At 43.9% G+C, this 23,070-nt stretch overlaps 1 protein-coding gene across 1 annotated transcript in view; it reads right to left on the reverse strand.

The window, feature by feature from the left end:
* Window positions 1–8,293: 8,293 nt before the first annotated feature.
* GABARAPL2 (GABA type A receptor associated protein like 2) overlaps window positions 8,294–23,070 on the reverse strand; it is an 84,532-nt gene continuing 69,755 nt past the window's right edge. The window contains exons 3-4 of the mRNA XM_078671440.1: window positions 15,129–15,301; window positions 8,294–8,899 (exon numbers count right to left, since the gene is read on the reverse strand). Coding sequence (XP_078527566.1) covers window positions 8,794–8,899; window positions 15,129–15,301 — 279 coding nt within the window. The 3' untranslated portion in view covers window positions 8,294–8,793. The remainder of the gene's footprint in view (window positions 8,900–15,128; window positions 15,302–23,070) is intronic.

The raw sequence follows: 23,070 nt of genomic DNA on the forward strand, positions 1-23,070 counted from the left end.
TGTCGGATTGTAATTGAAGGATTTTGATTTCCCTTTGAGGAGATGGAGATAGATGGGAGGTATACACATGACCTGTGTGTGGTTTGCTTGATAAACCTAGATTCCAGTGATTAGGGACAGTGTCTTTTACCGAGTTACTTCCTTCACTATTCAGTAGGGTGATTGAGAATGCCTTGAGGATAATATGCGCTGAGCTCCGGTTGTCATGGGAACTAGTTATCGTATTTGCAGGATAAGAATTTTGTATAGGTGCTGATGCTGTTGATAATGCCGTAGTGTGAGGTTTAGATGGAGGGTTCATCCCCCTTTCCCAATTAGCTGCTAAGGGATTGCATCTGTGTGGCCTGTGAAATGTGAGTGATTGTATCCGGTTGTAAAGGTTTGGACCTTTCCAGGGGGATTGGTTTTGTGTATATTTCACCAACTGCTAAATGTAATAAAGCATTCTGCGCGTGTTGCCAGAATCTCAAACATTAGAGAGGTTGAATTATTATCACTAGGATCTTGGCAAACACACTTTCTCCAACATTTTTGAGTACAGAGGTTTTTCTCATTTTGCCAATTCTCCAAAACAGAGAACAGGGTTTTGCTAGCCTCAGGTAGTCAGGCTCATGTTCTTCTCTGAAATGAGGGATAACTGACAGGCGCCTGTGTTAGAGTTGCCGAGTCCTGGTATAAAGAGCTTGCCCGTTTCTTACCATTGGTTTGTTTCATAGTTACTCTTGTTTGTTTGCTTCTAACGTGTTAGCATGTGTGGGCTTCACGAACTCTTTTTGGGCTTGTCAGAGCATGGATCTATTAGTTATGAACTTCCATTGCTCCCTTTTTGGGAACTACTTTCTTCTTTATCTTTTAGAACTTTACAAGAGTGTGTGTGTTTGTCTATTGTCGCTCTTGTGTACTTCTCCCTCCCCTCCACACTTGCTGCCCCTGTGCGGTCCCCTCTGCCATTGTGTCTTTCTCCCACTTCCTACGTTGCTTACCTCCACCAGACTTCTCCTTCTGTTACTCCTCCCTCCGTGTCATGACCCCTTCATGCACCCAGTGTTGCTTTGAACCCCCTTCCTGTGATTCCCACAGTCTGTGTTGTTTCCCCCACGTTGCTACTACTGATACACAAGTCATGTGTTGTAATGAATGCACACATGGGCATAGAAACATTATACAACTTGCTACAACTGCATTATTGTTTTCGTAGATGCTCTATGCGGATATTGCGCTTGATGAATAAGATGAAAATAATAAAAAATGGTTAGAGAGAGAAAAAGACTCTGCTTAAGGGACAAGTCAGCCACCAAAGTATATCTGGTAATATATTAGAGTATTTAATTTGGACTCAAAAAAGTATTCCCCAAAAGTGTAAAGCATTCAACAAGCAATAATTGCAAATTTACTTAATCATGCATTCAGTCAAGCCTATGCATTGCTCCCCAAAAAGTGCTCACCAAATAAGCGGGCCTTTACATTGACCACTTTACTGCGGACCATTTGATTCCCCACATCATACCTTCATGTAGGGTGCGGACTCCTGGCTAAATCTGCATGCATTAATAGTTACAGGGCAGAGGCGAAGAGTTTCCCACTACAGTCAGGGCGACAAAAGAAATCTCGAGGAGGAACATCCACTTCACGTCCTCATCAGATGCTCACAGCGACACAAGTGTCCACAAAAAGATGCTATTGTATTCCTTACTGTGACTGGATCAGGTTTCTAAAACAGGCACGCTATTTTAAAACAAAGTAAGATGGATTGCTCGAGGCGAGCAGGATGTCCACCGAGCTATTAGCATCTGCTGGGGTTCAGGAAAAGTATCGTTAATAGATAATGAGGCCAGTACTGTAGATTACGCTATTGATCTCATCTCTTAAGGGAGATCATTCCGGGCTCTCTTCTACTCACAGCCTTTTCACATTGCTTTTAGAATCCATGACAGGACTTAAGGAGTTTATTGTCCCGGACCTAAACTGCACAAACACTGGAGGGGGGGGGTTTGCGAAGCTGCGCACCGTGGAATGAAGATATCCTACAGCTGGCCCAGTTATATTCTAATGGGTTTATCCTTAGAGTCTTAATTGTGTATGGATTCTCGTTCTAAAGGCGGGAAAGACTGGGGTCTACAGGCAGGCACACTGCCCTTGAATGATCCCAGTCACAGATATACTATACATGTATGCTGTGTGTCAGTGTTGGGACAAAGTGCCTCCCAATCTTGTCCATTTTACCTAATCAGTTCTCTTTTTCCTCCAGTGAATTTGATAATCTTAGAGGCCGCTGCAGACGCTCCACATTCTTGCCATTCTGATCGTAGCCAGAAATGGGTTCCAGTGCAAGGGGTTACCTAAAGTGAATCCCCACCCCATAATATAAGTAATGTGTCTGGTGGCAGCATATTTATTGTTCAGTACTACAAGTCTTATTACCTGTGGTTCTAAGAAGGACCATCCAGTCCCCTACAGCTGGGTTCCATCGACAATCTTATGTGGATAGTGCATGTTTCACTGTGGTTAAATGAATGATTATGGTAATTTGGGACACCATGTGCATGGATACACAAGATGGTGGCATCCCTGCAGGTTGCCTTTGACCATTGTTGACCTGACCGCATGTGTGTACTTTAACCTCGGACCGCTCCCCATCTGAAACCATTGTTACCCTTTGGGCGACAGAAGGGCTTCCTATCCCTTTCTTCTGCTAGAGTGAAACTCGTCCTCCCCCACTTCGTGGATGAACAGCTGTCGCCTAGCACCCATAGCCTTCTTTTGGGGCACTGTCTGGCTTGGATCAACAGAACATATTGGCAACTGCCTCCGATCTTGAACTCTCCGCTTTAACCTCTGTTCTTGAAAACCCAGCTCCAATAAAGAGAAAAAACTGCAGATGCTCTTCATCCGGGGTGGGAAACGACTGTCAACAAAAATACCCTTGGTTTGATTCAGGTAACCCACTCTGGCCAACAAAAGAGGATTCAACCAATACTACTCTACATTGTCTTGACTGCAAGGCGTTCTATGCATCAGCCCGCAGCAGATGCATTGGTAAAAACAGGACCTCTGCTGGGTTTCTGTCTTCCTTTCTGGAAATCCTTGTTGCTATAATCTAGAGAACATAAAAAGTGAACTGCCCCGCAAAGAGAGGAGATCTCCGACCATGGAAAATATAACCAAGTCCCTTCTGAGTATCTCATGAACCAATTAGTAAACGTCAAAAAATCAAAAAGTACCCAAAGAGTCCTGATTACATAGGACACCATTGGCCCTGGGGATGAATTATGCCTGTCACACAAACATTTGGGATCATATATCAGCCACAGAACGAGGTAGCACTTTGACTTTGTTGTGTATGATATAATTAATAGTTTTTTTTCTTTTTAAATCTGCCTGTAAATACAATCTGTATTCTTCTTATAAGTTATAGCACTGGCTGTACAGTTTCAGCGCTATTTACTTTGTCATACTGCATTTCAATTTTGATCCCTACCAATCTCCTATGGTAGACCTTGACTACTCAACTTCACAGCTAGTCCATTAACTAAGAAAAGTAACTTGAATTCCAGTTAGAGTGCAAAACTAAAGGTGACCCAGTTGTAAACAACAATCCCCACATAGCATACTGCTAAGTAAACACTGGTGCGCATGTAACCCCTCCTACTCATGTACTACAAAGAACACTGAATTTTAGGGCGCTTGAAATTAATGAAGCCCAATGTGGGCTTGGGTCACCGTTCTTCCACTCGGCGACGGCCTTCATACCCTCGAGGAGGTTGGTTTTGGCGGTATGCGGGTCCTTGGTAAGGGAGAGGATGAGCTGGGTGTCGTCAGCATAGGAGATGATGTTCAGGTCGTGTTGGCGGCCCAGTTGTGCGAGGGGGGCCATGTAGATGTCGAACAGTGTCGGGCTGAGGTATGAGCCCTGGGGTCCGCAGCAGATGAGGTTGGTTGCTTCGGATCGGGAGGGTGAGAGGCGGACTCTCTGGGTTCTGCCAGAGAGGAAGGATGTGGTCCAGTCCAGGGCTTTCTCCCGAATTCTTGGAGGCGTGTTCTTAGTGTGCGGTGGCAGACCGTATCGAAGGTGGCTGACAGGTCCAGGAGGATGAGGGCCGAGGTTTCGCCGTTGTCTAGTTGGCGTCGGATGTAGTCTGTGGCGGCAATGAGGGCTGTCTCGGTGCTGTGGTTCAGCGCCTGGCTCTTCGTTCTGGTCCTGCCGGAATTCTTCATTGTTCTTCCCCACGCCGGAGCGCAATCACTTTGTTTGACCTATAGCGCTGGGGCGCTGTAGGTTTTAGTCACTCATCTTTCCCGCGCAGGAGCGCTTTCATTTGCTGATGTATTAAGCGCCTACTTATGTTATAGCTTATTCACCGCACAGGAGCGCTTAGGTGGTTCACGTGAGTACAGCGCTGGGGGGCGCTACTCATCATTTATTTTGCATACGCAAAGGAGTGTTTGTGCTTGCATGACAAGGATAGTGCTGGTGCACTTGTGTTTTGAATACTTACCGCGCAGGAGCGCTTACATTGTTTTCCTTTCCTTTACGGGAGCATCTTCCTTTCCTTTGGGTTTCAAGGATTTCATAGCCTTGGTGAGTTGCTCCTGGTGACTTTCCCTTCTGTATGTGTTTTGGAAGTAGCCTTAGGAAGGGGGAGGTGTGGGTTTCTTTCTAATTGGGTCTCTCTTGTCTCTCCAGTTGGTGCCCATGATACCACCCAAGATCTACTACCACAAAGCCTTCTTCAGTTCCTTTTTGGCTCCCTTCCCTGGGTCTATCTACTCCCTGCCGGGTATTTATTTCCGCACGGGGTCAGGTGGGTACAGGGGCGGTGGCTCTTGTCTCTGCGGAATTACTTCACAAACAAAGGTAAGCCTTGTGGGGCACACAACAGCTTCCAGCTTTTCAGGAATGTCGCTGAGTCGAAGGAGATGTTGATGAACTTTCGTAGTTGGGGTGCGATGGTGGCGTCTGCTTTATTGAATACGTGGTGTGGGCAGGGGTCTGCTGGCGATCCTGAGTGGATGGAGTTCATGATCTTTTGTGTCTCGTTGACGTGGGCCCAGGAGGTCAGCTGGTTGGTGCAGGTGGCGTTCGGGGTGGGGTCTGTCGTGGTCGGGGCAGGCGGGCGGGACATTGAAACTATCATGGATGTCGACGATCTTGCGGTGGAAGAAGGTGACCAGTGAGTCGCACGGTCCTTGCGAGGGTGTGATGTTGTTGGTGTTAGCGCTGGGGTTGGAGAGTTCCTTCACGATGCTGATGAGCTCTTTGCAATCGTGTGCATTGTTGTCCAGGCGGGCTTTGAAGGAGGATCTCTTGGTTGTTCTGATGAGTTGGTGATGTCTGCGAATGGCGTTCTTGTGGGCAGCGTGGTTGTCTGATGTGCGGTCTTTCTTCGATCCACTGTCTGAGGTTCTGGGCGGTGGTATCTGGGCCGGTGGGGTCGGTTGGAGGGTTCAGGGTGAGGGCGGAGGTTAGCTGGTCCTCTGTGATTTTGCCCCAGCAGCGGCGAGGCAGCTGTTGGGTGCGTTGGTGCGTGGTTGCTTTCTTGAATGTGAAGTGGATGCAGCGGTGGTCGGTCCAGTGGAGATCTTAAGCAAGGCTTCTAACTCATAGGCAAGAGTTTAATTTATGTTCCTGTCACTTCTTGGAGAATGGCAAACACCTCTCTAGCTCAGAGAATGTCAGATGTCAAACAATATGCTGTAGACCTTCCTCTGGCTAGCTGCAACTATACAAAAGGCAGTAAGAAGCCCAAGGTAAGACATACTTAATAAAAATCAAGCTTATATTGTACAAGAGGAGACTGGGCAAGAATTAGCAATCAATGATACATTACTTAATTTGTAAGCAAACGGGCACATATGTAAAAGGTTATCATATAGGCAGGAAAAGCCCTCCAACATACAGTATTCGTAGTAATCCAACTGATGATTCGTCCGTTAACAACTGTGGTCAAAAGTAGAAACAAGGTGTTCGGTACACAATTGCTCTTGATTCAAAAGAATCTTTATTATTTCAATATTTCAATGGATCAAATTTAGCCAGCCAACGCTTTTCATTCGAGAACTTTTTCATGGCATCATGTTAACACGTCAGTATCTTCTAGTGTGCTGACAATAGGTCTTTTAGTTATTGATCCTCAAGTATAGGCGTTTAGCCACAATGTCTCAATTGTATTATTAAAATATCAAAGATTCTTCTGAAACAACAGCAATCATGTGGCAAACATCTTGTTTCGGCTAGGAACTTTAGTCGTTAAATGGAGAATTATCAATTGGACTTTGACGTGGATTAGTCTGAATCCTGTACATTAAAGTGATTCTCTTGCCTACGTGATACAATTCGCGGTTTTGCTTGGCAAAAACCAGAAGTTGTAGACCGTTAAACCCAAGAAATATAGCAACTACGCTCTTTCATGGTTGTGCACTAATAAGGGTAGTGCGGAGGTTCTGTGCCTTAGTTGTACTTTGTAAATCATTACATATGTAAAAGTACACTGATGCTGTATCACATGTGCTGCTGCGGTTTGTTATGCATTCTGTTTAATGTTAGGTTTACAGAAACCTAAAGTACTTTGGGAATAAGAGATAGGAACCTAGTGTGATATACACCCACATTTTTTCTAATCCTTATATTAGAATGTGGAGAGGCCTCCAAGGTAAGTCACCATGTTAAGAGCTACCATTATTACTAAAGGCTTCACCCACCATGAGGCGGGAGGCTTCATCCTATGGCTCCTCCTTGCATTGGTTGATAATTTACTAGCAGTGCTGGCTTCAAACCTATTAGCAGAGCTCTTTCTGACCCTGATAGGGATCAACTGCAGACAGAAGTTGAGGAAAACAGGATGAAATTAACTCCTTGACAAAACGATGTATTTCGGTCACTAGCTTTAGGATTCAAAAATGTAAATGTAGGGGAATAATGTCAACATTTTAAGAAGTCGACATATTTCAGTGTGCCTAGAAATGTCCTGGGATGGGCTAAGCAGCTTTCTTCAGGGCTAAACCCCTTTCTTTTAATATCTGTCTCTCAACTACGCTGGTGGTGTCTGAGGTTAGTCATTTTTAATTCATAAAAGAGAACGGATAACAGGTGAAGGTCACTGCTATTGAGTCAATTATCGGTATATTGAACTAGTATTCTATTTCAAGCAAGGAAGTGCCTGAACGAAGTCATTTATACAGTATGGCATGCTGTCCCTGTGCAGTCCATTTCAGAGCACTGCACAAACGTCCAGCCACTATGATGATGATGGTTTATGTGTACCACTCCGCACTGGAATCTAAGTTCAGTGCTTCTATCTGAAATATTAAGTGGTTCTGAAACAATGCATATAAAAACACAAAAGATTTACACTCACCAGTAAAGCCTGTTTAAAGTAACCATGTGCCATAGAGTAATGGCACATGGTTACTTTAACCCGTTCCGTGCTTATGACGAGCTCAGCTCGTCATGAGGCACGGACGCGCTGTGCTCATGACGAGCTGAGCTCGTCATGACCGTTGCGCCGCGCCCATGCGGGGATAATTCCCCTGTTGTGCTGGGCGTTCCATTGGAACAGGTGTGGTCATGACGAGCTCAGCTCGTCATGAGCACAGCGCCACAGTGCTGCATAACGAGCCAAGCTCGTCATGAGCACCGCTGCGTGCGCCCCCCGCACAGCAGTGGAGTTAGCCCCGCAAGGGAGGGGTTAAACAGGCTTTACACACTTTCTGAATACAACAGCAAAGAACACTTCTTCACCAGCTCCTTCACCAAGCCTCCCTGACTTCCTACTCTTCATTTTTACATAATTGTGCTCAATTTGTCACTTCCCATCACACCCTTTCAGTTGTATATTTTTTAACATGTACTACTATTTACAATCTCTATGAACCTTTGAATGTATTCATATCATTCCTTAAGTTATTTTATTACTACCTTGAAGATTTTTATATATCAATAGTATTCTTAAATATCCTTTTCTGTTTACTATGCATCTATGAATGATTGCCTGTATGAAGTATTGTTTTTTGTAATTCCTTTAATTTCTAAATAAACCTTTACTTGAACTTTAAAGTAACCATGTGCATGAGTAGAGCAAGGGACACCTGAATGTGACTGGCACATGCATACTCAAAGGTTCGGATCGGCCCTTCAGAAATCAAAAAACATTCTAGAATATCTAGAAATAGTAATTCTCCTGCAAGTCTCTCACTCCGGTTAGAGGTTAGACGCTTCTAGAAATACGTAACTGCCCAAACTGCACTACAAGTGAAAAGAGATTGGTCCCTGACAAAAAAAATCATGACAAACACATCACAGGAGGGTTTTTATTTAAATATTTTTGTTTTCCATCTTAAAATTGTGAATGAGTAATGAATTAACAGAGTGCAAGACGGGCAGTGTCCTACCGCACCATGTGATCTAGGGATCACAGAGTGACAATCAGCAGTTGTTTATACCTTCGGCACCGATTAGGCTATTACCTGAAAACATTATCCTGAATGAGGGCTTATAATAAGCGTGTTTAGTTGTCCAACCACCTCACTTCAATGTTCAACAACTTCATTAAATACATACTTCAGAATAGCAAAGCATCCGAGACGAACAGGTCGAAAACATACACCAGAGAAGAAAAACTAAAATTCTATAAGGTATTTTATCAGTCTAATAAAACAGGACATTCCAATAAATTTGTATATAAATAGTTATAAATGAATGGATACGTTAAGAGACAATGCAGGACCAGGAGAAAAAAGGACAATCTATTTACAAGCCACAAAAACGATCTTGAAGTATAATGTGCAAGAGCAAGTTCAAGGCGTCAGTTGGGTAAGGCCGAATGTGTTCTCTCCACTGTATGCCACATACAAAAACCCATCTTCATCTCGTTCCTTCTCGTACAACTGTCCCATGGTTAAGCTTGGGAAATGCAAAAAGAAAATCAGTTACAATTCCAAAAAAGGCTAGGTCACTGGATATGGTTATGGGTAAAGAACACGAGGATCTGTTTCAGAAATCATTTAAGTTTGAAGCATAATTGTGAGATTTGTTGGAGTTTATTGAGAATATTCCAGAATTAAGGCACGCCTTCTCTTTTCATACATTTCCTGCCACATGAGCTCAAAGTACTGGTCTAGTGTAAACTAAGTAACCAAGTGTAGATTAAAGGACCAAACCACTGGTGTATTATAAAAAAATATATAGCAGCACAATGATGGCTTATGAACTAGATGGTCCTGATGGGCACAGGCTGAGCATAAGACACATGGTCAGCGTCTGATAGTAGGTGATCTTGCTCAAGCTGAGAGTAAATACGTTGCCATTGTTTGAAGGTAATAAAACAACTTTAACATTTGGACCCGCCCCGGAACACCCACAAACTCGAACTGTATGCTGTGTGTGCAAATATCGAAATTCCACAGTATTATACATTTCTATATGGGGAAACTTACAAGGGGAAAGATCTGCAGTTGTTAATCTGTAAATCACATTTTTACTTTGCCTACCTAAGTTGAACTATGGTGCACAAAAACCTTAAAGAATGGTACAACCATGTACTGGTGAGTATAACCGCTGTGGCCAGGGCATTGGATGATAGTAAATAAAGTGAGCAGAGCATAGAATTAGAGTAAAACATGTTGTCAGGAGTTGGGTAAGAAGAAGAGGTTCCACTGTATCTTACAAATTTAAAAAACATGCAGTCATGCTAGTGAACAAGTGGCAACAGGGACACGAGTAATTTAATTTGCCATATGAACCAAAATATTCAGAGATCTCAGATTGTGTAAAGGCTTGGGAGTGTGTAATATATATATATATATATATATATATATATATATATATATATATATATATATATATATATATATATATATATATATATATATATATATATATATATATATATATATATATATATATATATATATATATATATATATATATATATATATATATATATATATATATATATATATATATATATATATATATATCTTTATTAAGGATGGAGAACATTTTGCAAATGTAAACAAAGAGGCCGAAAACTGGTTCAATATATACGAATGGATAGCATTTGATGGCACAACAAAGATAGTAGTGGCTAACACATGAGCAAACTGTCAGCGAAGAGGACAAGGTACTGGATCACTTTACACATAGTTACAAATGTACAGTTAGTGCAGTGGCCAGTCACTGCCAATCTCAAGGTATCGTTTCTTCTGGGTGTGCCCTACCTGAGAGTCTTTCTGTCATTGATGACTGGAAAAGTTCGAATAATCCTCCGCTGTGAGCATGGACCGCGGAGCACTTTTCGTAGATGTATTGTTCATTGAAATGTAACAAAGAGTGTCACTGTCCATCTGTCATTATGATGAATAAGAACCCGTAACAGCCTAACATAGGCTAATTGTTTCCAGGAAATAAACTGATGAACCCTAACAAGCAGTTTCAGTCTGCAATGTGGCATCTGATGTGCAGGTCAGGTGTGAAAGCGTATGGAAAAAAGGAAAAAATACAGCCTGATAGCCTTATCTTGAAAGATGAGTAAAAGTGTCCCATCTCTTTCAGAGTGCTGAAGCTTGCCCTACCCATGGCGCACTCTAGTAGCAGTGCCCCAGGGAGTCTGTTATTTTTTCTGGGCCCAGTGAGTAAGATCTTACTGCACATGTGAGGTTTCACACCTATTCTTTGACTAAAAATATATAGCTTTGCTTTTTTCACTTTCACTTGACATCTTTACCATTACTCTGGCAAGTACATTTGATCTTTTGCTCTCTCCTGACAGATTTCGACCTCAGAAACGCCTTCTCTTTGAGAAGTGTCCCTCTTATGGGAGGAAGAAGGCTGTCTCTACTGATCTCACATTCAGACAAAGACGGTGACACCTGGAAAAAATGCCTGAAAGAACTTTGAAAGACCTAGAGGTCATTAGACTCAGAGGAATAATGCAGAGCATTGGAGTGAAGGAAGAAACAAAAAATGTTGGAAAGTCATCCGGTCATGCTTCCTTCTGAAAAAAGCCTGCTCATGAAAAGGACTCCTACAGAGGAAGAGCCAGAGAAAGGAGATCTTGAATGACACTGAGAATGACGTTGTCATTGTTTTCCCGAAGAACAGGATCTAACATATTGGTCTTGATGCCGGCAGCAACGCATCAGACCTGCTCTACATCAAAGGTGGGTTCAACATCTACTGCATCAATGTCATGACAAATAAGTCAAACATTTGCAACCTGAAAGACCTTTTATATCAAAGAAGACCCATAATTTGACATCAACAAAATGGTGGGTGATAGTGACATCTAAATAGGCTTTACTAGTGACTTTAGCAGAATCCCCAGTACCGATGTCAAAGACTGATCACCAAACCATACTGCACGTCTCAACGTCAAAAAAGCGATGCTATGGGACTCCCCATCACCATCGAAAGGTGTGCCATGACACCATATTTTTACTCCTTGTCACCGACTCCGAAAAAGAGAGCAGGGTGCTTATTTGAGTCTCCTCAAGCTATGCATAGTCCTATTACACTGGATCCTCATCCACTTCCTTTCAGAACACCCAGGCCAATAATCACTTTTGAGGGCCCAGTTCAGATTCCTTTACAGCTGTTGACTTCCAGGATGATATTGAGGTCAACATCAATATCTCGGCTAGGGAAAATTAGGCCAACTCCTACTCACACATCTTAGGATGTTCTGGAGAGGACTTGTGATGGATGTACGATGCTAGGGATGTAGGACCCTAGATGTGTTTTTTTACTCACCTGGCATGGGAGTGCATTAATATTGGGTTAAGGTTTTTGAAAAACTTAGCGATGTGACTAGCACCAGGCTGGACTGGATACTACCTTTGGCGCTGATAGGCTATGTACAGGACATTTCTAATACAAATAGAAAGCTCACAGCATTAGCACTATTGATGGTGAAATGAAGAGTGACGCCATGTAGGGTTAGCGGCAGATCACCCAGTAGTGAGGACAGGGTGCATGATCTGGTTTGGGGCAATACACAGTGGCAGACCTAAAATATGCAACTCTGGAGCACCAATTTGGGTCTAAGTACACCTGGGACACCTTGAGGCAACAATACCTGTTAATGAAAGAAGGGAGCTCGAATACTGATAGTGAATAATTGCCAATATGCAAACCAGAGTTGTTCTGTAAAACATTGACCCTATGGAGTCCTCATATAGAGCTGCATGATACAATAGGTTTCTAGATATGCTGCATGTCACTGACTTTCACTTGTGACCACTCTGTTAATACTGCCACTTATGATTGTACACTTCGCTGAACATGACCTATATAAATGTTGTTTCTAGTGTAGGTTTTAAAAAGCAGAAATAAAAAGGTGAAAAATAAAATATTAGAAGAGTCCTTCACTTCTACCTACACAATACAGAGAACCTTAGAAGAACGGGCAGCTATTCGTTAATTATCGCCAAATAAGGCATGATCTAGCCGCATCCAAGCAATCTATTGCTAGATGGAGAATAGCCTGTTCCACGTTATGCTACCAACTAGCGAACAAATCTCTGACCGGGAAACCTAAGGCTCACTCTACCAGAAGAAAAGCAGTTACGACAGTTTGGATTAGGAATATACCAATTGCTGATATTGGCAAGGCGGCAACATGGAAATCAATCCACACATTCAAAAGACACTATTGTGGCGATTTAGACACTCAGACTGATGTCAGAATCGACAAGGAAACCCTAAGAAATATCTTTAAATAGAGAAACTAGATTTGTCAATCTACACTGTTCAGTTAGGACTGTTTTATTTTATTCCTACTGTCCAACAGCCACCTTCTAGTGGATAAGACAAGCTTACAACTGTATTCTAATATTTATGGCAATCAATGAAGATTCTATGATGCAGAAGAAATGGTTACTTACTTGTAGCCCCAGTTCGGCATCATACAAATCTTTATTGAACTCCTAAACAACCCACCCACCTCCATAAAAAAGAACTGACTGTGAGGCACCTGCCAGAGTGCATCATGGGAACAGGAAGGCCTGGATTCTTAAAGAGACAGGACACTTTTTCTCGACTTCTTAATGTAAGCCTACTGGGCTGCATTCTTTCCTTTTCATACACTTTGCAGCTCGAACCTGCTCATCAGAGTTCATCAGTTCATTTCCAGGAAAACAATTTAACCTCTGATAAGCTATTGCAAGTTGTTGCTCCTCATGAGGACAGATAAAGACTGACACTCTGTGTCATATTTCAACAGACTATGATCTATGAAAGGTGCTCTGGGAATTCATGGATGCAGCAAGAATGTATTCTAATGATTATTACTTTCAGTGAGGATTCCTCTGATACAGAACTACAGGTAAGCACCCATTTCTTTTTAAACTTTTCTCTTCCCCGCATGCTTTATTGACATCTTCCTTGATCGCTCCACTATAGGTTGACTATTTAGGTTTCAGTATTGACAAGCCCCTCTATTCCAAGCTCACATCAGTAAATCAGCCTCCTCACGTTATTTCGAACTATTTCTGCAGCAGTGAACCTCTGGCATCCTCTGCTGATATTTGCACAACCACCAAAAGCCATGTTCTCGAATCACTGACAGGAGCGGTGCTATTCTTTCTAGTGGAGTCTCTTTGTCCTCTGAAGGTCACGCTCCAGTCTGTGGCCCACGTTATCCCCAGTGTTCACAAATCCGATCCCATAATGTTCATTCCATTTGTACTGGTCACCTCTGCACTGTAGATTATTTTAAAACTCGGGTGCACTAAGTAAGAGGGACTTACCCCTCGGGACAACCTTTTTACCTGGCAGCTGAACTGCCAGTTGTGAGACTAGAATTAAGACTTTACTAAGCGTGGACATTCTCGCGATTCTTGCTATGCAGGCCTTTTCCGGTTCCTGCTATTAGACTTTCCTAATCCAGCAAGGTTTCAAAAGGTGCTGAAATCCTTCCCTTTTGAACATGTCAATACCAGTTCTACTGATCTGTTCTTTCGTCTCTGTCTCCTTTTATTTCTGCCTGCTTTTTTCAGATCGGTTGTTTCTTTATGTAGCACAGTGAGTTTCATGCTTGCTTTCTTCATTCGAATACTATTTATTTTTGCTAGGCTTATTTTGATTTGGTAGGTGGAAGATGAACAGCCTGCACTATATAGATTTTGTGAATAATGAAAAACAAATGCATTTTATTTATATATTATAAAGCACGCTCCACCGAGGGCATCAGCGCACCATACATGTGAATACCGGAAGACAGACATTCAATTTAACAGGGAAAAGTGAAAAAACAACAACATGTGAACCACTTAACAGCAAACATTCCTCTGTAACGCAGGCGTTGTTCATCAAGTGACAATGAGGAAGAGGAGGGGTGGGGTGGCGTAGAAGAGAAAAGGAGATAAAGGTGGGTGAGGCAGAGAAGGAAAAGAACGGGATTAGAAGAAAACTAGCTGGGCAAGGTGAGTCAAAAGTAACCTCTGAGGGGCCAGGGCAGAAGAGACGGGATGGTCAATCGAGGATGGAATGCATTTTCAGATATAATCAACAAAGGTGTCAACCCAGATGATAGAAGGGAAACGTGGACATGATAAATAGCACGTGATGGTTTCATTTTTTCTTGAGTTAATTTTGGATTGGTTAATGTAGGAGCCATATTTTTTGTTTTTTTCTAATGGTCTATGCATATTTTGGGTAATTTTGAGGTTAACTTTGGATTTTTTTAAATCATGCTATTTTAATGAAAACATATTTATAGGTGAATGGCAGAGGTCTAAATCTACCACCTCTTTCCTTTAACCCATTTATAATCTCCCTTGATTAATAATACTGTTTCAGTTTTTTAATCTAATTCCTTACTTTTTTTTTTACAACATCCCTACGTTTTTTATATTTTACCCTTTCCACTATCTTAACACTAACCTGTGGTCCTTTTTATTAATTTTTTTTGCTCACCATGTTTTTATTTGTCCAAGTTATTCCCAGGTAACTGGACACCGAAAAGACGTCAAACATTTATTTTCACATACTTGCAAAGAAATACGGTCGAATTACTCACATATAACTAATACAAATAGAGGAAGTAATAGCCAATGTCAAATGCCATGCAAGTTAAAGGCCAAGGATAATTACAGTCATTACTAGCAAAGAAACGGAGATTAAAATTCCTCACCTAGACTGGGGGACAGTCTTGTCCACGAAGAGGAAGATCGCTTTCTCTGAAGGCAGCTGGATCCGTTTCCTGATAATCCACATAAACTGCGCCACAGTAATGTCAGAGGGAACAAGATACTTTCGCTTATCAATGTCTACAATCTGTGAGCCAGAGACCTTCTCTACTATCACCTGTAAATTGAAGAAAAAAAAACACGCTATATTTATTAGTGTAGAGGTGTGGGAGTCACAGTTGCAGATCCAAGTCAGTGTATTCGCTGTCAGCCATGCGTGTCTCCCCAGTTTTAATACAAGGACAGGTAAAAGCAGTTCTGTTCTGTAGCCTCAATTAGCCTGCGTTTTTGTTAGAACGTCAGTTTAGCGCATTTCTCCCCTACCAAGCAGCGAGCCATTCTGCCATTGTGGCCTGCTCATTGTTCCCTTTGCCAGTTCACCACCCGGGCGCCTGTCTCCACTTTCCTACTCAGCCCCTTCCTGTTCTTCAATATGGCCCACAGTTTTTTTTTTTTTTTTTTTTAACATCAGCCCCAGTTTTGTTAGGGTTCACCTGCACAGTGCTTGCGCTGTGGTTGTGAAATCTCTTCCATTTAATATATCTTCAAAGGGGGCTCTTATCAGTTCCCATAGCCGAATTACTGTGTTCACTCGCTATTGTGTGGAGCTTTTTTTGTACGTACCCAGGTTGCATGCATTTACGAAACTTCTACTAAAGTGGTCCACACTGTTTAAGCCCCATTTACTGTCAAGATAAGATCTCTTCCCACAGAAAAGGCAAACAGCTTCTAACAGTATGCTGTAATGCTTGATTTTTCTTACTTACTTGTGTAAGGCAGAAGCGATAGCCTTAGAACGTTTGTGGCATTCCCTATTCATGCCGCATTACTATTCTTTGCACTTTTTAGGCATTATCGGATTGATTTTTTCAACTCAATCTATTTTGGTCATTATGATCAAATTCTAATTGCTGTAATAAACATTGGATGTTAAAAATAAGGTTAATATACAAGAGCTATGCTATATTTTACTACTAAACAGGTAGCCACAAGTGCAGTTAGCTTGCAGACAACAGGGCCATGATTTCAATGGTGCAGCAGGTGCAGTGACACCAGGCCCAAATGTTCCAGGCACCCCACTAAACTCAGCTTATTGCTATATTTTACAACTAAACAGGCAGTCACAAGTGTAGTTAACTTGCAAACAACAGGATCGTGATTTAAATGGTGCTGCAGGTGCAGAGGCACCGGGCCCAAAAGTTGTAACAACTCCACTAAACACCTAATATTGCTATACTTCACTTCTAAGCAGGCAGTCGACAAGTGTAGTTAACTTTCAGACATCAGGGTCATGATTTAAATGGTGCAGTGGCACCGGGCCAAAAAGATTTCAGAACTCCTCCCAACACCTAATATTGCTATATTTTACTACTATACAGGCATACACAATTGCAGTTATCTTACAGTTAGAAGGGGCTTGATTTGAATGGTGCAGTGGCACTGGGGCGAAAAGCTCTAGGGAACCTACTAAATGCAGACTATTGCTAAATGTTACTACTGAACAGGCAGTCACAAGTACAATTATCTAGCAGGCACTAGGGCCATGATTTCATGGTGCAGCAGGTTCAGTAGCACTAGGAACAAAGGCTCTAGGAACCTCTTTAAACACCATATATCGCTACATTTTACTACTATATAAGCAGTCACAAAGGTCATGATTTCAATGGTGCAGCGAAACCGGGGCCCAAAGCTATAGGAACCCCTCTAAACACCAAATATTGCAATATTTTACTACTAAACAGAGTGTCACAAGTGCAGTTACCTTCAGGCAATAGGGTCATGATTTAATGGTGCAGCAGGTGCAGAGGCACAGGGCCCAAACGTTGTCATAACTCCTCTAAACACATAATATTGCTATTACATCAATGTATTCTATTATTTCCCTCTTTCAAAATGTTGCTATTACTTACCCGCACTTTACCACTAGTAACAGCACAATATATTAACCTTTTGGATGTAAACAAGTCATAACACTTTAATAGACTCTCTGTAACTTATATTGTACACCTACTCAGCAAGCTACAACTAACAAAAAACAGCTTATTATTAATCACACAGGCAAAACCGAATGTATTTTTCAATGCTTGTTTTTCCAGTTGGAAGGGAGTGGCCAGTAGCCTCTGATTCTGCCTTATCCACTGTTTTCAAGAGAGGTAGAGGTAGTACACTTATATTGGGGAAAATCAGACGGGAAAAGGCTGCATTTGAGTTACTAGTATGGAGTGGGAAATACTGTTAGCATTTGTTTTAAGAACTTACTGTATGTTTAAACAAAAACTTAGAAATGCAATGGAAATAGAAACCACAAAGTGCATTTAAATGCACTTTAAGGTAACCAAATAAAAATGAAATACCACTTAAGATAGTTATAGTTACTTTAGGCCACAAGTTATAGTTACTTGAGAAAGTAACTGTAACTGGATGATTTCAGTGGTTTTATTCGTTTAAAACAGTATGTTTTAACTGACATTTTCACCCAACTATAACGTTCCTTCAACCTTTGTTTTTTTATTTTAAGGGTTTTCTTTAATGCAAAGTAATATATTATTACCATACCAAACTATAACAAAGTAATATTTCATTACCATATGTAACATCAACAACACACTGCACAGGGTTTCAGTTGTGAGCAGCATTAGGTTGAACACAGGGCCTGGCCAAAACTCCACAGGCAGCCAAACCCATGCAGCAAACAGCCTTTGCAAGGTGTTGAGTTGGCCACTGGTGAAGAGTTAGGGGTTGGGCGCAGGGCCTGGAGCCCTAACCCCTGCGCCGGGTGCGCACAGCTGACTGTGTTGTTACAGTATAAAGAGTGTCATCGCAAGGGGAGAATTGAGTAACAAGAGCTGTTCAGGCAAAGCAAGAAAGGCCGAAAGACCAACTAGTAACCTTTAATAGCACCCTCAGCCAAGTTTTGCCAGAGACAAGGTAACACAAGCAAAAGGACTTAGACATCTTAGCCTGCAGAGAATCAACCTGCTTTTCTAGTACAAGGCAAAGAAATTAGGCATGAGTAGACTGACTTTGTGGAAGGGGAGCGAGCAGGCATTGTGTCATTACCGATGGAAACTCAGCTGGTTTTTCTCAATCTCCATTCATGGGAGTGCAGATTGCAGAGATGTAGATGCAATATGCTGCCCTACTGCTGACACAACAGATCATCCTGAAAAGGAAGCCGAAGAGGAGGTGGGGTGTTGAGTGTCAGCAGTTCTGAGTACCAGACCCTTCTGGCTCAATCCAGAGCCCTGAAAATCAGCTGTGCTTGGTGCTGTCTGATTGTCTTTAGGACCCACAGGCTGTGCTATTCGCAGATTTGCATACAGGTGAGCTGAATCCACACAAAGGCGTAAACATGTCCTCTAGAGACTCTTGAGGAGGAACGTCTATAAACAAAAGGCAGGACACTTGAGTGCATTCAGAGGTAAAAGATACAGGGCAGGCACACCCCATCACACAAAATATCCGGTGCCACGTCCTGAAGCCACTTTCAATCTGCCTGATGACACCTGCTGAGCTCATCTGCCCTGGCGCCGAGATACCTTGATGGTGACTTTACTGTCAGAGAGAACTTGTGAAGGTTAAACCACTGCCATAGCTTCCAGACAGAGGGCATGGGACTCCACTGCTTGTGGCAGTACCACATGGCGGTTGTATTGCTCTCAGCACCTGGATCGACCTCCCCTTGGGGGAAGGTGGCAATTGTAGAACTGCTCCATAGGAGACAGGTCTCCAAATCGTCCAGGTGACCACCACAACCTAAAGTAGATGCATCCATAATCAACACTATCTCCAGAGGAAGAAGGGAGAATGGTTTGCCACATGTCAGGTTGGCATCCAGCATCAACCACTGAAGGTCCAGAGCCACCTTATCGGAGATCTGAAGCATGTCACACATGGCATTCCCAATATTAGGATCACTGCAGGTATAAATGGCATTGAAGAACCGATATGGAACGAGGGGCACCAGAAGAATGCAAGATGCTAGGAGAGAAGCAGTCTCAGAATCCTCCAGGCTGGAACAGTAACTCTTGCCTAAAACATTGCAATATTAACCCAAATGTCCTGGACTCTCCGAGGTGATGGTTTTGCCCTCACAGCAACTGTATGCAGGGTGACTGTAATAAATGAAAGCTTCCGAGTAGATGGAAGATTGGACTTGGGCTCGGTGATGGAAAACTACAGATTTGACAGGAACAACGTCACTGTCTGAAGGTAGTTTGAGACTAGCTAAGGCGAACCCACCTTCAACAGCCAATTGTTGCGGACCAGGAATACATGGATTCCCGACCTGCAACGTTGGGCAGCCATTACTGAAATGACCTTTGTGAATATCTGAGATGCCGATGTCAAGCCAAAGGCTAGGACAGCGAATATAAAGTGGTCCAACCAATTATAGCAGAGGTAATTTCAGTGGGCCAGCCGGATCGACACATGGCAGTATACATTCTGCAGGTCTAAGGACACCATCTACTCCTCAGGATCCAAAGCCAACCAAACCTGAGTGAGCGTTGTTCTTTTAAAATTTTCCATTTTGAAGAATGAGTTCAAGAACCTGAGGTCCAAGGGGGTGCGTGGCCTGGCCGACTATGATGGCAGACATGCCTCTCTAGAGCTCCGTCCGGCCGCCTGCGCCATCCGTGATCATTAATGCCAGAATCCTCCCTAAACCCACTGGCCCAGATGCCCACATTGACAGAACCCCCAGCCCCCTCCACTGACCTCTAATGAGAGACTAAGCGGCACTCTGCACCATTTGTGCGGCCATCCCAACGGTCCTGAAGTAAGGCCAAGATGGCGCCCGCCGAGTGTCGGGCGCCCTGAGGCGGGGAAGAGCCGGCACCGGCGGCCCACTGCGAGCACACTGGACAATTCCTGATGCCCCCTGGACCAGCAACGGGGGAAGAATTGTGGGCACCCGCATGGACGCTCCCTCGACTGCTGAGCCCCAAAGGTGAGAGCGCGGCTCCAAGATGCGGCGTACCCGGGGGGGCCTGGGCACTGTAAGCAACCCCCTTGCCCGAGGTCTGAAGCCGACCCTCCTGCGGTGCGTCATCCACCTCTCCAGCGGCTGTCACCAGACGTGATGATTGCCCCCCCCACACACAATTGGCGCCTAGACACAAGCGGGCTGCTGAGATCGGGGCTCTGAGTATCGGCTATCCCGCCCAACATCTGCGGTGCATCCAGCACACATCCCCCAGCCAGCAGCCCACGCAAGGAATTGCTGAAATCGCCACCCACTGAAGTCGCAACGCTGTGGTCTCCCCCTCACCCGCCATCCCAGCGATCCTGCGGTAAGGCCAAAATGGCGGCACCCGCCGAGTGTTGGGCGCCCTGAGGAGGGGAAGAGCAGACACCGACGGCCCACTACAAGGACACTTCCTGATGCCCCCTGGCCCTGTGATGGGTGAAGAGTTGCAAGCACCTGCATGGACACTTCCTTGACTGCTGCACCCCAAAGGTGAGAACGCGGTGCAGCGGCCCCCGGGGGACCTTGACCGGGGCCTGAAACCAACCCTCCTGCAGTGCGACATCCACCTTGCCAGCAGCCATCACCCCCCTCTCCATCATTGCCCCCCCCCCCCCCCCGAAATTGGCTCTTAGTCACAAGCGGGTTGACTGAATCAGGGCTCCGAGCACCGGGTACCCCGCTGAACATCTGCAGCACATCCAGCGCAAATCCAGCACACATCCCCCAGCCAGCAACAAGCTATCCCCGCAAAGAGTCACTGAAGCTGCGACGCTGCGATCTCCAACTCACCTGGCGCCGGGAATCAACGCGCGAGGAGGGAGGCCAGACTGGGAGCGACAACGTGAAATCCCCCGCACACAGTCTTCACACTGGAGGACATGCTTTGCCGCTGGCCAAGGGCGGGAGACCCGGCGACCGGTGCCCCCTGCTGCATGAAACTGCGCCTCTCCGCGACTTACATCCCCATCACAGCGGCCTTTCCCTGTCCGGCACCCGCGCTCAAAGTGCGCGGTGGGAGGCCCCGAAGTGCTACTGGTCAAGTGCCCTTCCTAATCAGAGGAATATGCTCCCAAGGCGGAGCTAGTTAGCAACACGGCCACAACACTCACTGCTGGAGGCCACCTAAGGCCTTGAACACGAGCCAACTACCACAGCAGGCAGCATTTCGTCAGTCAACGGATCACTGCCAGTGAATAAACTGCACCCCATTGCGGTTCACTGCCCTATTCTCCCTCTCATTCGGCGCCAAGTCTTGAGGCGCATGTTGGATGGCCCCTAGACCACCAGGGATTGTGGCAAAACAACCGCTGGCACTAGAATATCACGCGTACGAACAAGCGACTGACAATAACAGGGCCGCTCTATGGTTTGGGGACGCGGCCGACGGCGGTGAACTCCATATCAGCGGGGAAACATCCCCCCAGGGGCATCCAAGTAACAGCGACCCACATTGCAACCTCGCGTCAACGGAAGGATGCTTCACGGCGGTGCCCAGCTTCACCAACGAGGATTGAAGTGGCGGACGCAAGGCCACTAGGCACTCAGCAGTCGCGGTCTAGACGCCATCCACTGCTCAGCACGTCAAGAGTACCCGGACACATTATCTCATAGAGGCATTCGATTATTTTGAAATACGAAAGGTTCCGGCTTTAGTTCTTCTTTTAGATGCAGAAAAAGCTTTTGATTTGGTGGTTTGGGATACACTTTTTTTTTTATTTTACAGCGTTTTGGTATCCCCTTACTAATTATTAATTTAATTAAAAACCTATATCAGGGTGCAAAAGCTCATATCCTTGTCAATGCATCTATGGCAGGCTCGATTTTCGTTCAGAGTGGGACGAGGCAAGGCTGCCCATTGTCGCCGGCCCTCTTTGCCTTTTTTATTGAGCCGTTAGCAGTGGCAATTAGGAACCGCACTGATATTGCTCCACCTCTTGCCCCTATGTCTAAAATTAAACTATATGCGGACGACATAATGCTATTATTGAAACCTGAGATGCATGCGCAAATACAGGCTTTTTCCGTTTTTCCAGAATTTGAAGCACTGGGGGGGGGGGGGGGGGGGGGGGGGGTATCGAATTAATAAAAGGAAGACTGAGATTTTGATTTGTGGTGGCACTAATCCCGTTTTGCATCCTGATATTCAGGGCTGTATTAATAATAGACCTAAAAGGTATTTGGGAGTATATTTTTCCTCCTCAGTACGGGATTTATATACTTTGAATTTCGAACCCTTAATTCAAAAAGTTAGCGATAGGTTTACACGCTGGAATGTCCTGCCTTTATCTATCCTAGGTCGGGTGGCACGGATTAAGATGTCAGTACTTCCTTTATTCAATTTTCTATTCTCTACTATATCCTGTTCCCTCCCCGGCCCTTTTTTCCCAAAATGCGAGTCTTTATTTTCTGCCTTTGTTTGGGCAAAAAAGACGCCCCGAATCGCTATTAGTACATTGTACGCAGATAGAGAACAAGGAGGTCTTGGTCTACCGAATCTTAAAGATTACTACTATGCACACTTTGCCCAGCACCTATCAAGATTTAAACATCCTGTACCAAGTCAGGTATTATTTATTAATTTCTTTTTTGATTTAATCTGTAAAGAGACTAAGATTCCCTTCTCACTAGCGATGTTTAAATCACCCAAATTAGTTAGATATAAAATATTGAACTGTTTTTTTAAAAAACGTGATGGTATGCTGAAAAGGTATTCACTCTTTCTGATGAATTCAATGACTCCACTAAGCGAAGCTATTTCTGGTTCAAGGATTAATATGGGAGTAGATATTATAGCTAACTGGAACAGATCGGGGTTCTCAACACTTTCCAATTTTGTGAAAAATGGATCTTGGTTAACGCCGAATGAAATGGCCACGTTATTATATGGAAATTTTCTTTTGATAAACTCATATAAT

The sequence above is a fragment of the Lissotriton helveticus genome, chromosome 12 (assembly GCF_964261635.1).
Source record: "Lissotriton helveticus chromosome 12, aLisHel1.1, whole genome shotgun sequence".
NCBI classification, from domain to species: Eukaryota; Metazoa; Chordata; class Amphibia; order Caudata; family Salamandridae; genus Lissotriton; species Lissotriton helveticus.